This window comes from Monopterus albus, unplaced genomic scaffold (assembly GCF_001952655.1).
Source record: "Monopterus albus unplaced genomic scaffold, M_albus_1.0 scaffold111.1, whole genome shotgun sequence".
NCBI classification, from domain to species: Eukaryota; Metazoa; Chordata; class Actinopteri; order Synbranchiformes; family Synbranchidae; genus Monopterus; species Monopterus albus.
This window is the reverse complement of record NW_018127991.1, coordinates 30054-43500: the sequence shown is the minus strand read 5'-3', so window position 1 is coordinate 43500 and position 13447 is coordinate 30054. Positions and strand designations below refer to the sequence as shown.

The following is a 13447-nucleotide window of genomic DNA, read 5'->3' as shown; positions in this document are numbered from 1 at the left end:
GGACTCAGCCTGGCTCCCAAGGGTGATCGCTAAATGAAATGTGAGTTACCAACACAGGATTAGCTTGGATACCTCAAAAGTACAAACCCTGGAGAACACCATCCCTCCTTACAGCTCAAGGTAAGTGTACAGTTTATAACTTTAATCCAATACAGTAAATGTGAGACATAAAATGTGCCATCGAAATATTTTTTCACATTGTCTGTGGAACTATTTTGATAATTGTGTAGAGAGCACTGCCATGGCATATCTCACTATTCTCAGAAGTTTTACAAACCAGTTAGAGAAAATAATCATCTGGTTAATCCATAATGAAAATAATCATAGCTGCATGTCTGCATTTGGATACAAAATAGTTAAGTAAAGCTCCATCTCAACCAACTTCAACAGTCAAGTCCTGCTTTTACCTCTGGGTGAGTGATTGGCTAATAATGTAATAATATAATCTACTGTATAATATAAAATCTTTCTGCACTGAGTAGCATACTAATGCTATTAATTAATATTTACTTAACATTATTAATACATGACTTTTTGTAACAGACTTATGTAACAGAGTAGGCTATGTTTACAATGTATTAATATTAGTACTATGGTATAATGCAGCTCTCAGCGATAAGGAACAGGCCCAGGCACTACAACAGCAGGCAGTTGATGGTATTAAAAGCATAGAAGCTGATGGGGGATTAAGTAGATTCATTTTTGAGAAAATAATAGTAAATAGAATATTGTTGTTCCCCCCCAGTTTCAAGTAATTCAATGCAATGAGCCTATACACTGTGATACAGTCAGAGGCAGTATGCACCTTAATCGTTGGTTCTCAGTCCATCAGAAAACAAAGAAAAAAGAATAAGGCCTCCTCCCAAAGACAAACGGTTTGCAGTTTAGTCTTTTCCCTTACCAAAAAGAAGTATACCTCAAGTACATGTTTTTTAAGTATACTAAAGTATTTCCCCAAGTGTACTTTTATTTACCAAGTACACTGATTCAAATGTACTAGCAGTTTACTAACAAGTATACTTCTTGGGACTAAATTGGCCCACTTTAAGTTTATGAAAGTACACTTTGAAGTATACTTTAGGTAATCTTCCAGGTATACTGTTAGTTTACTCTTAATAAATTTCAAGTCTACTTTTAGTTTATGTAAGTACACTTTAATGTATACTGAAAGTAATCATCTTGGTATACTATTAGTTTACCATCAGTAAACTCTAGTGCCCATTTTAGTTTATGAAAATACACTTTGAAGTATATTGAAAGTAACCTTTTAGGTTTCCTATTAGTATACTAATAATAAACTTCTAGTCCTCTGGTTAGTGTACAAAAATACATTTTCAAGTGTACTACAAATAACCTAGTAATACCTCTAGCTCCTAAGTGACAAATATTGATTGCGGTATTTTATTGAGCTCAACTGAACAGTTCCAAATTTACACTCACATATTGCAAATCTAATTGCAAGATTTGCGATATTGTTTTTAAAACCAAGATTCAGTTCACAGAGCACATTTTAAACCTGTCTGGAAGCACTAACACTTCAAAAAAGACTAAAATATGAATTGTGAAACTTCCACAAGAATCACATACCTTTCAGAACAAGGGAAGCAGGTTTTAACCATATACAGTATTTGGTTTTGTGCAGAAATATTATATTGCCAAAGTTTAAATGTCCAATGTCTTTTTAGTAGCAGCTTGCTTGTAGTTTTCATTGTTGCATTTTTTTTGGATTATTCTTCTTACATCTTGTACGCTTATTCCTGGGAACTTTGAGAGAGCGTGGCCTGTGAGTTAAACAGATAAAACACAAAACAAAGTATCAAAATGTACTTTTATAACATTCGCAGTGTGAACATTCTCAGCTTTTCACCTCAGTAATTTTTCCATAAATCATTCTACATAAATAGAGGTTGTGTACTAATTGATTTTAAATTAATTTCATACACTCACCAAGAATAGCATCGAGTTTTGTGCCATCGAGTTGAGGTTTTGATTCCACATCTTTGTGTGCTCCTGACTGTCTTCCTGTCAAACTTGAGCAAGACAATGTTTCCCTGCTGTAGACGAGCACTGCAAGGTCTCCAATGTAAACTGATGAATTTGAAGTTTGCAGAGAGTTAAGCTTCTGTCTGGGGACTTTGACATCAGAGCCTGGCACAAGAGACACCTGCAAAAATGATAATCAGTTATTTAGAATTGGCCATATATTATTGTTACTGTACACACATCTACACAAGTAATGAACTACTGTAGCAAATCCTCACTGTAAAAAAAAAAAAAGAAAGAAAGAGAACTTATTTATTTAGATGTGATAGTGCTGCCTGAAAAAATTTTGTGTAGTAATCTTACACTAACATGTGAAGAATAATGTCATGTGATTTCTTATAATTGAGTTATGTTCTGTTGGGTTTGTATATCAGTTTTTGGGTATACACACGCAATGTGTGGATCAGGTGAGATGACTGCACATGGTTTAGTCATAAACACACGCCAAATGATTCTTGATTCTGCAGTTAGGGAAAATTGTAATTACAATTGGTGAATTTTACACTGCTACTCTGATGAATTTTTAATCTGTATTTCAATTTTGCTTTGTATGTTACAATGAACCTATTTTCCATTCAGTGCCTATAGGATTGGGAAGTATTAAAATTATAACTGTGCCATCTAGTGATAATATGACACAAACGGACTCAAAGCCCACCCTTAAATGGTTAAAACATTAAATGAACTTATTTTGCCTGTGTCCGCATCAGAAATTTTGGTAAACCACATTGCAGAAGCAATCTATGAAGTCAAAATGCAAACTTTTTCTGCACTAAAAGTAGCTTAAATTAGACACAGGCCATAAAAAAACACATTCGAGACTTGGGGTGCAGCAGTAAACTGGGCTGCGACAGAAATGTAATTAGAATGTACCAGTGCAGTACAAGCATTACCATGTCAACAGACTCCAATTCAGGAGACGCAGGTGTAGAACCTGGCAGTTCTGATCGCACTGGTGTTGATCCGGCTGATGCACTGCTTGAGGTCCAAGAAAATTGCTCTGTTATGTCTTTTAACTTCTGCATGACTGCTGGAAGCTCTGTTGAGAATGAAGATGTAATTGATTAAAAACCTCTAAGCCTTGTGTCTGCTAGTAAAGCAAAGTTCCAAATCGTAAAATAAAGATTTTGTACAAGTTTGAATAAGCTAGATATAATCCCATGTACGTATATTCATTTACAAAACTACTTGTTATGCACTTATGAGTGATCTCATCTCTACATGAAAAGACTAAAAAATATTTTCATAAACGTACCTTTCATTGCTTCCACTATCTTTTTTACATTGCCTTCTTTAAGCCTCTTGTTTTCAGCTATTAGTTCCTTTATCTGCAGCCGAGCCTTGCTCCAGTTCCTGGGCAGCAGGTCTTCGTCAGATGATTCCTCATATTCTGTTGTTGACTACAAGACACGGACACAAACACCAAAACACACACAGAGAAATATAGTGTCATACACAACATGATTGATGATGATGACAAACACAAGGCACACATTTACAATTAAACAACATTTAACAGTCTACGGTTTCTTCATCAAAAATTACTGACTTAAACACTAAAGCTTGTAAATATTCCAATACATTACCTTTAAAACTTTTTGTTTTGCCATCAGATCCTTCTTCAAGTCTTCAATCATTTGATCTGCAGTCTCTTTAGCAGGACAGGTTGCCTTTTTAGTTTTTTGCTGCAATTGACAGTTTATAGTTTATTAGCAATGATGTACATTCATTTATTTAAAGGGTAAATATTTAGTTCTCATTAGAATAGAGGTACCATTTCTCCAAATCTTAAATGTCACTTCTGATTTGCACTGCATGCTATTCTATTCTAAAATAATTCTGAGAGCCATAATCTGCATACTTTTTACTATTATTTACCTGTTTTGATTGTCTTTGATTCTCGTCTTCCTTGTTGTCCTTCCACTTGCTGTTGGGCTTTATCTTCCTCTTTCCTCCCCACTCTTTATCTTCCACTTTTTTCCAGATGTCCTCACCCTTTAACCACCTCCGCATCCTTACCCAAGACAACTCGAACAAAAACCCAACTTACATGCTACCTATAGGAAGAGCCCATAAACAGATCCACTTGGGTTGTGGCACAACAACCAGGTTAAATTTCCTCTGTTCTCTAAAGTTGCCCACAAATACATCTGTGTTTGTGCAATAAGCACTCAGGGAGTCTTTATCATGCCACCGAGGCGAGAACAATGTTACCCTTGTCCAATCCTCTCGGAAGCCACATAAGGTTAACCTGTTAGTTTCCTAACACGCATCAAGGGTGTGAAAACTCAGGGCTGGATACAGACATTCACAGAGCTAGGATTGTTGTGATCTGTGGAACAGGAAGTAAAACTAAAATCCACAGGTTCAAAAAGAAAAACGACTCTAACATGGTGTGTTTTAAACAGATAGCCTCAAGTAGTTGATGATCACGGCTGTCAGAATAAAACAGAATTTGCCTTTTGAATGTAAAATCTAACACGCAACGACACCATTTCCCTTGATATTGTAACTCTTGAAATGAGGACTTCTGTAGCAAATATAGCTATGTCCCTTTTTTATTTTTTACATTAGGTTTTTTGGAGATAACAGGGATAAATGTGATTGCTGGTTCTTTCACTGTTTTACTATTGGTGGCAACTCCGCTCTGCAGTGCTGCGGGGAATTAATAAAAGGCAAGTATAAGCTGTTTTCCTTCTGCCACTGAATAGCTGAATAGCTGCAGTAGAGCAACTAAAGTGCCATGATAACTGTGGAGCAAGAGAAGAGTATGGTTTTTCAGTTTGCTGAGTTCAGATTTTAAGTGCAGTGTTTCAAAGTGGCTGACATTTCACAGTTACATTTGTCTAACATTAAGGCTTCTGCTGCCTTTCTTTTCTGTCCACTCCGTGAAATCACCCATTCAGGCTAATGCTGCATTCATACTGTATAGACGTGCTGGACAAAGAGTCTTCTTAGAGTATTTAAATTCATTATTATTTCAGTTCTTCACTATTTTAAAAATAAAGCACATCTATAAAACCTGTTAGCAAATGAGTGCTAAGTTACAGCTTATGCTATTGTAAAACTGAAAAACGACTCATATTAATAAATGTATGCCCATAGTACTTAATTAGCCACAATCATTTTCCATCTGTGTGTGACTGGGCCAAGGTAAAGGCCTGGTCAAAGGTGGTCTCACCTTTGGATTTACACGCAAAGAATATTGCACCCCTGGATAATGAGGCCAATTTGAACTCGCCCACAGATAAGTCTGAAAAATACAGAGACCCTTATTTGATCCAAAAAGGATTAGGATTTATTTGAGTGTATATATAAACTGACAGTGAATCAATGTTTATAACGGCCTAGCACCAAAGGCCAGAATACTGCCCTTCAAGACAACCTACCTACCCACTTTTAGAATATACTGTATATAGGACAAATATCTCACAAAGGGTTAAACAAGAATAAAATGGCCCAGGTCAACGGGTTGAAACAGACCCACTAAATAAAACGCCACAAATCAACTCAGCACGATCAAAAACAAAAGAAAAAAAAACACACTCAACAATACAATATTAACTGTTAGGAGGGTCTTCCCTTCCTGTACACCAGACCATTAAATACTTGCTCATACACAATAATATTAACCCAGCCCTACCTGCACTGACAGTACAATAAGTATGAGTGATAATGTTGTGGCTAGAATGTGATACAGACTAAATTAATTCAGACAAATCATCCCAATTTGAGTAATCATTTAATACTACAATTATTCTGAACAGAGTAGTAGTTAACTAAGCCATCTGGTAGTTGGGAAACAGAACAGAATCACTCTTCCTGCAATGGGATAGATAAAGTATTAAATAAGAAGATTATCACAGCGCCAGTCAGTCTTGGTCACAAGGTCCAGTCAGTCAGAGCCCATCCTGGTTGGGGGTCCAGTTAGTCCTGAGTTCGTTCCCCCGACCCCCCGGCCAGGTCTGTGGTACACTTTCACAGTAGCATTCTCATCCTCTCTTCTTCCTCCCTAACCCAGCTATCCTAGCCTTTTATCTGCTCGCAGTTGCACAGTCTTCCATGGCCTGAGCCAGAGACGCATTCTCATGCCAGCTCCACACCCCTTCTTCCGAGCATTGCCTAAGATGTCCAGTACATGAACATCAAATTGACCTAGCACACATTTCCTATTTCTAAACCTGAACAGAGCGCATGAACAGTTCACATAAGGCTGCAGCTATGTCCATTCCCCATCTAAGGAGGAAGTCACTTGGGATGTTTACCCACAAATTAAACAAGGGGGACACAGCCCAAGATATTCTTGCTTGAGCGAGAGAAGAGAAACAGATCAAGCTTACATAAACACCTAGCTCACCCTTACATAACTATTACAAATAATATCTATATATGAACTACATACTGTTCTATTACATATTACCTCTGGCCTGGTACCTTGTTTATTTTTAACCGCTACAATAAATTTAAGTAGGCTTCTTGACATAAAACACTCTAGGCAAAGCAGCAGTGGCTATTACTCCAAAAAAAAATTTTTTAAAAGCCACATTCAATAGAAAAAAATGATAAAAAATAATCAAAACAATTAAACTGCTCAAAAATACCCTGGTTACATGCCCCTTCCTACGACTCGCCATGTGGCATTTTATTAGCGCGACACTTGCAACAGATGTCAATTCCTAAAGGTACATACATGCAGAAACATTAACCAACAAATATATACAAATAAGATAATTTCTGCCCAGAACATACCTGTAGGATAGACTGCGAATCAATTGTCAGCTATGGGAGAATGTGCAGCAAACCCACATACAATCTATAAAGGCATTCAACTTACTAAGCATTTTGCACAACAGCAAAATCTAACATGCAATCAACTCGCCAAACAAAGACATACCTTGCCAAAAAAGGAGTATAGGACACAGGGCAATAATGAAATTATTTCATAATTTAATTACAGTAACTAGTTACTCCCCAACACTCTTGGCAAAGATGGGGTTACATGAATCATTTTCAGGTAGACTGACAAAAACGTGTCTCACAGCAAGTGCGATTATTTGCCACTAACCTTTGGAGGGAAGGCCCCTGACTAAGTTCTGTAGACAGTTATGATCCGAGGAATTCTTCAGATCATTTTTCAACATGATATCACACTTTAAGAGTTTGAGTCCACAACTACTGATTAAAATGTTTGTGGATTAGGGAGAAATCTAATGGTGGGTCAGTCCGCTTTCACTGGGTTGGCGTCTGTTTCCATCTGTTTCTAGCAGCAAGGGGATAGTTGTGTTGAATTGGGCTCAGCTGGTTCTGCTTCCATCCAGGGCTAGGTGGGGCTGACCTCTGTCTTTAATAGAGCCAGCTCATCAAGATGTGTGAGTGGCTGAAATGTTGCCCCAAGGAAAAGTGCTTACACATCTGAGGTTCACTTTTTATACATAATTTCATTGCAGCAAGATTTGAAAATGGAGTCTGTCACTTGGTCGTCTAATGAGGGTTTAAAATAATGCCTAGCAATGGCTCCATGTTGCAAGCTAGTAAAACCACACCAGCACCAAGAGTTATGTGTCGATCCTCAGCAGCTCAAACCACCCCCACATGATCAATGTGTAGAAGATGAGCAATGTGTTTTATGGTGCAGCGGAAACCCGGTTGTGCTGACTTTGGAGCACCTGAGCATGGGTCCACTGCATATGCTATGGCTCTGCAGGGCTGACTCGTGCTGATGGAAAGACCTCGTATTGCTTATACACTTACATATTGTGTAAATTCTTACTCTGTTCTTGTTGGCCATGGGTTTTACAGAGTTATTGCAGTGCAGGAAAACATGTCACAGTGTTCTACTGTGACCTGTTTTAACGCCATAACATTATGCGCACAATATTATACAGCAATCAGTGTGTGGCAGTGGCAGGTGTAGCAGAAAAGGGTAGGAAAAAAGTCAGCAGCACAGAATGATGCTAAATGACACAGAGAATGGAATAATGACAAAGAGACTTGACTTGTAACATCGACTGTTTCCTGTTTATTCCCTGGGTTTGTTCGGCCCTTTGAAGTCTGTCTCTAAGGAGAGCTTCTCTTTGAGATCTGTGTGAGCGTGTTCATGTACAGTATGAAAGTGTGTGTGTGTCTGTCTGTCTTTGAATATTTGTGTGATGTTGTGCAGAGAGCAGGTAAATTGGCTTGTAGCTCATGTTCACAGACGGTACCTGTCACTGTGAAACCTGTTCATTAGTGAGCAAGCATGGCACCCGCTGAAAATGAACCATAAATTAACATTAGCTCTCTGAGCAGCTGTGAATTTTTATTTGTTCCTATTCTTTCTTCTAATTCTTTTGTCTTCCATGCCTTATTTACCCCCCCACCCACGTCACTGCTACCATTGCTCCTCTATTGTTCTTCCGTTCCCTTCTGGACTTCCTATTGTGACAGGTATTCATTTCTGCACTAATGCAGTAGACATAGATTATTTTTAAATTATTCCAGAGTTCAAAAGTTCAGGATGTCTGAAATATGAATAGATTTTTTGGGGATTCGCAGCTAGCCTCTGCATCATGCCGTTGTTTTGGCATCGTGCAGAGTGAGAAGTCGACTGTGTTCTTTCCCCAGCCATGCTAATGATGTAGCCCACTGTGAAATGAGAAAAGAAGCTAGTTTCCAATTCTTACTCCTTTCTTGTTGGCCAATTATGCTCAGTGAGTGAGTCTGCTTTGAATATGAGATGATGCTCCTTTGTCATATAACAAGAAAACTGAATTTCCCATTTTGGCTATTTTGTCAACAAAACATCTCAATGGCTTATTTTGGTACAAAAGAAGACTTAAAAATGACATTATCCTCAGGCAAATTCTGGAGTTATAAGGAACATTTTTTGTATGTCTATTCTGGACAGACACCTGAGATAATGATATCCTCAAAAAGCATAAGTACCATTGAATATAAAATGTGCATGATGTCTGTGTGTTTAGATTTGGATGAGTTATGATATAAAATGTGGCAATTGGGCACAAAGGGGTTGCAAAGTTTTCTAACTTAACTGTTATCATTTGCTGTGTGTCACAGCTAGTGTTGCTGCTGTTGAAGATTGTTAATAAGCAGCCCAAACTAATTTTCAGCTGTTTTTACAATGCTTGAATGCACAAACATATGACTGAATGCATAAACCATGCACATGTGAGCTACAGAATTATAAGGTTCTGAGAAGATGTGGTGTTAAAGGGGGATTTTGGAGTCAGGTAAGGAGTCAAAAGCCAGAAAGAACACTTAGTCTTAAAATAAAAAAGTTGCATAAGGACAACAAAGTATTAAAACACAATATACAAAAATAGGGCAATAGTATTTCCCACAGTGAACTTCAAACATCACACTTAGTAATTCATATGGTGGAGTTGGATACGGCATTATGCTTGGTGAGGTAGTGAGGGGTTATTGCACATATATTCTCACATTTTCGTATTTGCCATCAGCCTTACTGCGGCAGGGAAGAAGCTGTTGTAAAGTTTTGTTCTGTGTGTGACGATACTGTCTGTTAGTGTGAGTGTGTGCAGTTGTTTGTCTACATGTCAGCCCTGTGACAGACTGGCAACCTGTCCAGGGTGGACCCCGCCTCTCACTCAATCTTGCGACCCTCTTCAGGATGAGCAGTATAGATAATAGATTGAATTGAATTATACAGTGAAATGCAGACAAAAATAACTAACACCTTGTTTTGTTTTTATTTAATTAGAAAGTTAGGGTGAATTAAGAGGTCGATTTTGTGAGCTTGAGACTCTGATGTGGGTTTAAGGGGTTTCTTGTACAAGCTGTGGGTTTTGGATCTTGATATTTGGAGGGAAAAAAAGCTTATTCAGCTGATTTAGTTTGGAGATCAGTTTGGGCGAGTTTGAGACCATATGTGAATAACATGGACATGAGTAGCTTAAATCTTAAATCCTTAAACTATCATGTAATACTTTATTTTGGTAGGAAAAAGTCTCACGAGCGAGAGTTTGTGAGATGTATATAAACTGAGTTGCTTCTGCATAGAAATACTAGAACCTACGTTCACCTCATTTTTTTGAGCTTTAGGTCACGTTCAAGATGATTCACAGTTGTAACACTGTAGATAAGTAAAAAAAACAAGGAAAAGCAGGCCATGGGCCCTTTAAAGACTTTTTTTTTTTTTTTTTTTTTTTTAAGGTGCTCTTCATATGCCTTGCATAAAAGACGTTGCTGGTCTCAGGTCACTGACGCACGTCCTAAAATGTCAAGTGTTTCAGCATTCATCAGATTTTTTTTGTTAGTTTTGTCCTTTATTGACAGCCCAGACATAATGCTCTGATCTGCTGCCACATTACAATCTTTTGATGTGAGAGTCTGTCTCTCTCCAGTGTTTTCTCAGTAAATTTACAGAGCACCTACATTTTATACAGCAGCCTTGGTATTATGCTTACATCAGAGATTTATTACTTTTCCCTTTGTGTGCTAGAGGATAGACATAATCAGAATTCACTATTTGTGGAGTTTTAAAAACAAAGTCTCTCCTCATATGTATGAGTTCTACTTGTTATACTTGCGATACTACTGTATATATGTAAAAATGACAGGAAATGTCATGCTATAGTTGTTATGTGACTTACTGTGTTGGATTTAATGTTGCAGTGTTTTGGAGAAAATGCAGCAAAAATCTAGACTGCTGCTATCTGGCCATGCTAATGATACATCATGCTGAGGAGGAAGAATGACTTTCCAGCCTATTTAACTGTACGCAACGTCTGCGATGCAGAGTGGAGTTAATGACAGGCACATTCTGCTCTTTATAATTGACTAAACAGTGTGAAACGGTGAGCATTTCTGGGAAGACCTTTGTCCTGTTTAAAGGACAAAATGGAACAGAGAGAAAGGCAAAGCTACAGCCATTAAAGAAAGGACACTTAAATATACATTAGAGGATTAAAATTTGAGACTTATAACTAGACAGGTTTTATGGCACATCTGGTCAAAAGGGATGCGTGTCTAGTTATTTTCAGGTATGAAGACATTTGTTAAAACTGCAATTACCCAGAAGATGTTTTGGTCAAAATTTCTAGGCAATAACTCTACGTTCTTTTAATGCAATGCCATAAAATATGAACATTATTTAACATTTAATGATGACCAACAAAGTTAGGGTCTACAAGTTGGGTGTAAGTGAGCATGTTATGCATTTAATATGATGTTCTTACTCAGGTAAAAGTTGAATGCCCTTTGTGCCTCTGGCTGGTTAGAGGTCAACATAAGATTTGAATCTATTTCTTATGATAAAGAGATGAGTGAAAAGGGTGAACAGAATACAGACCACCAAACATGGATCAGCTGCCAACACTTAATCCTCACTAGCAATACACATGATGATACCAGGCTTGAATGTGTGGAATTTTTCCTAACCCTGCGAGTCTGTCCTCACCTAAAAAATGAGTTGTTCATGCCAGCAGGTTGTTATGACCAACAGTTATGTGTTATAGTTTGGCAGCCTCGAGTGAACGTTGTAATTAGGACACAAACAAAGCAGGATGTTTGGTGACACAGTGTTATGTTTTTTTTAGAATCCAAATACAGAAAAAGGTAATGAGCTAAGGAAATGCTATTTAATGTAAACGGTGTGACTAACCCCAAGAAGCAAGTAGTGAACAACTGAGGTAGTTAACACAAGGCAGACAAAGGAAAATTCAAACAGGATATATCAAACTATTACTAACAGCTGTCCGATAAACAGAGAGTAAAGTCATAAAAGAAGCACAGAACTATACAGAAACATGCAGAACTGAGGCAAAACACAACCAAACAAGAGCAGTCAGAGCGCATGTGCCTCCTTTGAGGTAAAACACGCAAATGGGTCCCTTGAGAAAGATGAGATCCAAAACAACACAAAATGTGTCCTAAAATCCTTGATCTGAATCAGATTCAGATCATCTTTATAGGTATGATGGGCAGTTATACTGTGCGTCTTGCCTGAACATGTCAGGGTTCTATCTTCATTATAGGTCAAGTGATGGCAGAATGCGCTAAATGGGTTTTTCATTGTTAATTTTAAATGGCCGTCAGATCCAGATGAAATTTGGTCTGCTGATAGTCATTAATACCCTACATACGTATTTGTCAAATTTCAAATGAAAAATGATTCTGATAACTTTTAACAGATAAAGATGGGACTGTTTTGTGATTTTTTTTTTATTTAATTTTATTTAATTTTTTTTAAATGTGTTTGTGTACTTGACCTTTGACCTTTTCCAGCCAAACTCAAATCACTTCTAGGGTTGGTCTCCACCAATGTCTGTACCAAGTATGCTGATGATCCATAAAATCAGTTTGTCTGAGGCAAAACACAACCAAACAAGAGCAGTCAGAGCGCATGTGCTAAGCAACACACACACACACACACACACACAACCAAATTATAATCTCCTTGGCTGAGGTAACAAAAGGAAACCATGAACCAGGTTCCATCTAGTGAACACAGAGGTGAAGGTACAACAAAGCATACAGCTCTAGAGAAAATCCAAAAGTCCAGAGCTAGGGCAAAACATAAGCAGGAAAACAAAAAATGGAACCAAGAGTCAGTTTACATAAAAGAGTCCATAAATCAAAAAAAAGTCCCCAACTGAATGTAGAAGCAGTACAAACCCCTAAATGACAACAAATGGTAGCAGAAAAGCAGATAAGTGTTAGGTGAGGGACCCAGACAAACTAGCAGAAGTGAGGTGAATATAAAGAGTTGGCCAGGGAATCAACGAGTAACAGGTGTAAATAACTGAGGTCAGTCAGTGGCAGAGTAAAGCCGGTGCTGGTGAGGGTGGCACACGGCAGGAACTTACTTCAAAATAAGAGCCCAAAGCAGGAAATTCGGACAAGGACAAGTTGTGGCCTATGGTTCAGTTTGCTTTTTATTAAACTGAATTGAAGTTTTTATTTTTCTCTGTAATTAGTTCTTCACCCATAGAGAATGTGATATTAGAATTTGAAGTGTACAGTACAGCAATAAACACAGCACCAGTCATATTTTATTTTCTTCCTGCATTTATAAAATTCTGCAGATCTATGCTTATTAGCGCATAGGAATTTGTGATGAAACCAGAGAAAAGCTATCCAACATCACCCTGCTACATAAATTCAGACCAGGTTCTATCGAATCTCTTATGCTTTAAAACATATTGGTGTTTGTACCGGACTCACTGGGAGCCGTGGTCCTGACCCCAATCTGCTGCTCTGCTCCTCTTCTGTCGCTTACACAGTTACTGCTACTAGATGCATTTTCTTCTCTGTCGGTTACACAGTTACTGCTACTAGATGCATTGAACCGTGTGAAGCATTTTTCTGATGTTCATTTCTTGCCTTTATGTGTTTCAGCCACTGCTATGGCATTTATTTTATTTTATAACTTTGTTATTGATGT

General features: G+C 37.8%; 1 protein-coding gene across 1 annotated transcript; it reads right to left on the bottom strand.

Moving 5' to 3' along the window:
* Positions 1–6: 6 nt before the first annotated feature.
* LOC109966415 (uncharacterized) lies at positions 7–4056 on the bottom strand. Its single transcript, XM_020611238.1, has 6 exons — positions 3922–4056; positions 3630–3728; positions 3299–3443; positions 2937–3082; positions 1948–2164; positions 7–1781 (listed from the first exon to the last, which is right to left on the bottom strand). The coding sequence occupies exons 1-6, from the start codon at positions 4054–4056 to the stop codon at positions 1663–1665; spliced, it is 861 nt and encodes a 286-aa protein (XP_020466894.1). The 3' UTR covers positions 7–1662.
* Positions 4057–13447: the final 9391 nt, after the last annotated feature.

Coding starts and splice junctions, on each gene's coding strand:
- LOC109966415 (XM_020611238.1), bottom strand. CDS start 4,056: ATGCGGAGGTGGTTAAAGGGTGAGGACATCTGGAAAAAAGTGGAAGAT. Junction 3,729..3,921: donor ATCAAAGACAATCAAAACAG/GTAAATAATAGT, acceptor TGTCAATTGCAG/CAAAAAACTAAAAAGGCAAC. Junction 3,444..3,629: donor CAAAACAAAAAGTTTTAAAG/GTAATGTATTGG, acceptor CGTGTCTTGTAG/TCAACAACAGAATATGAGGA.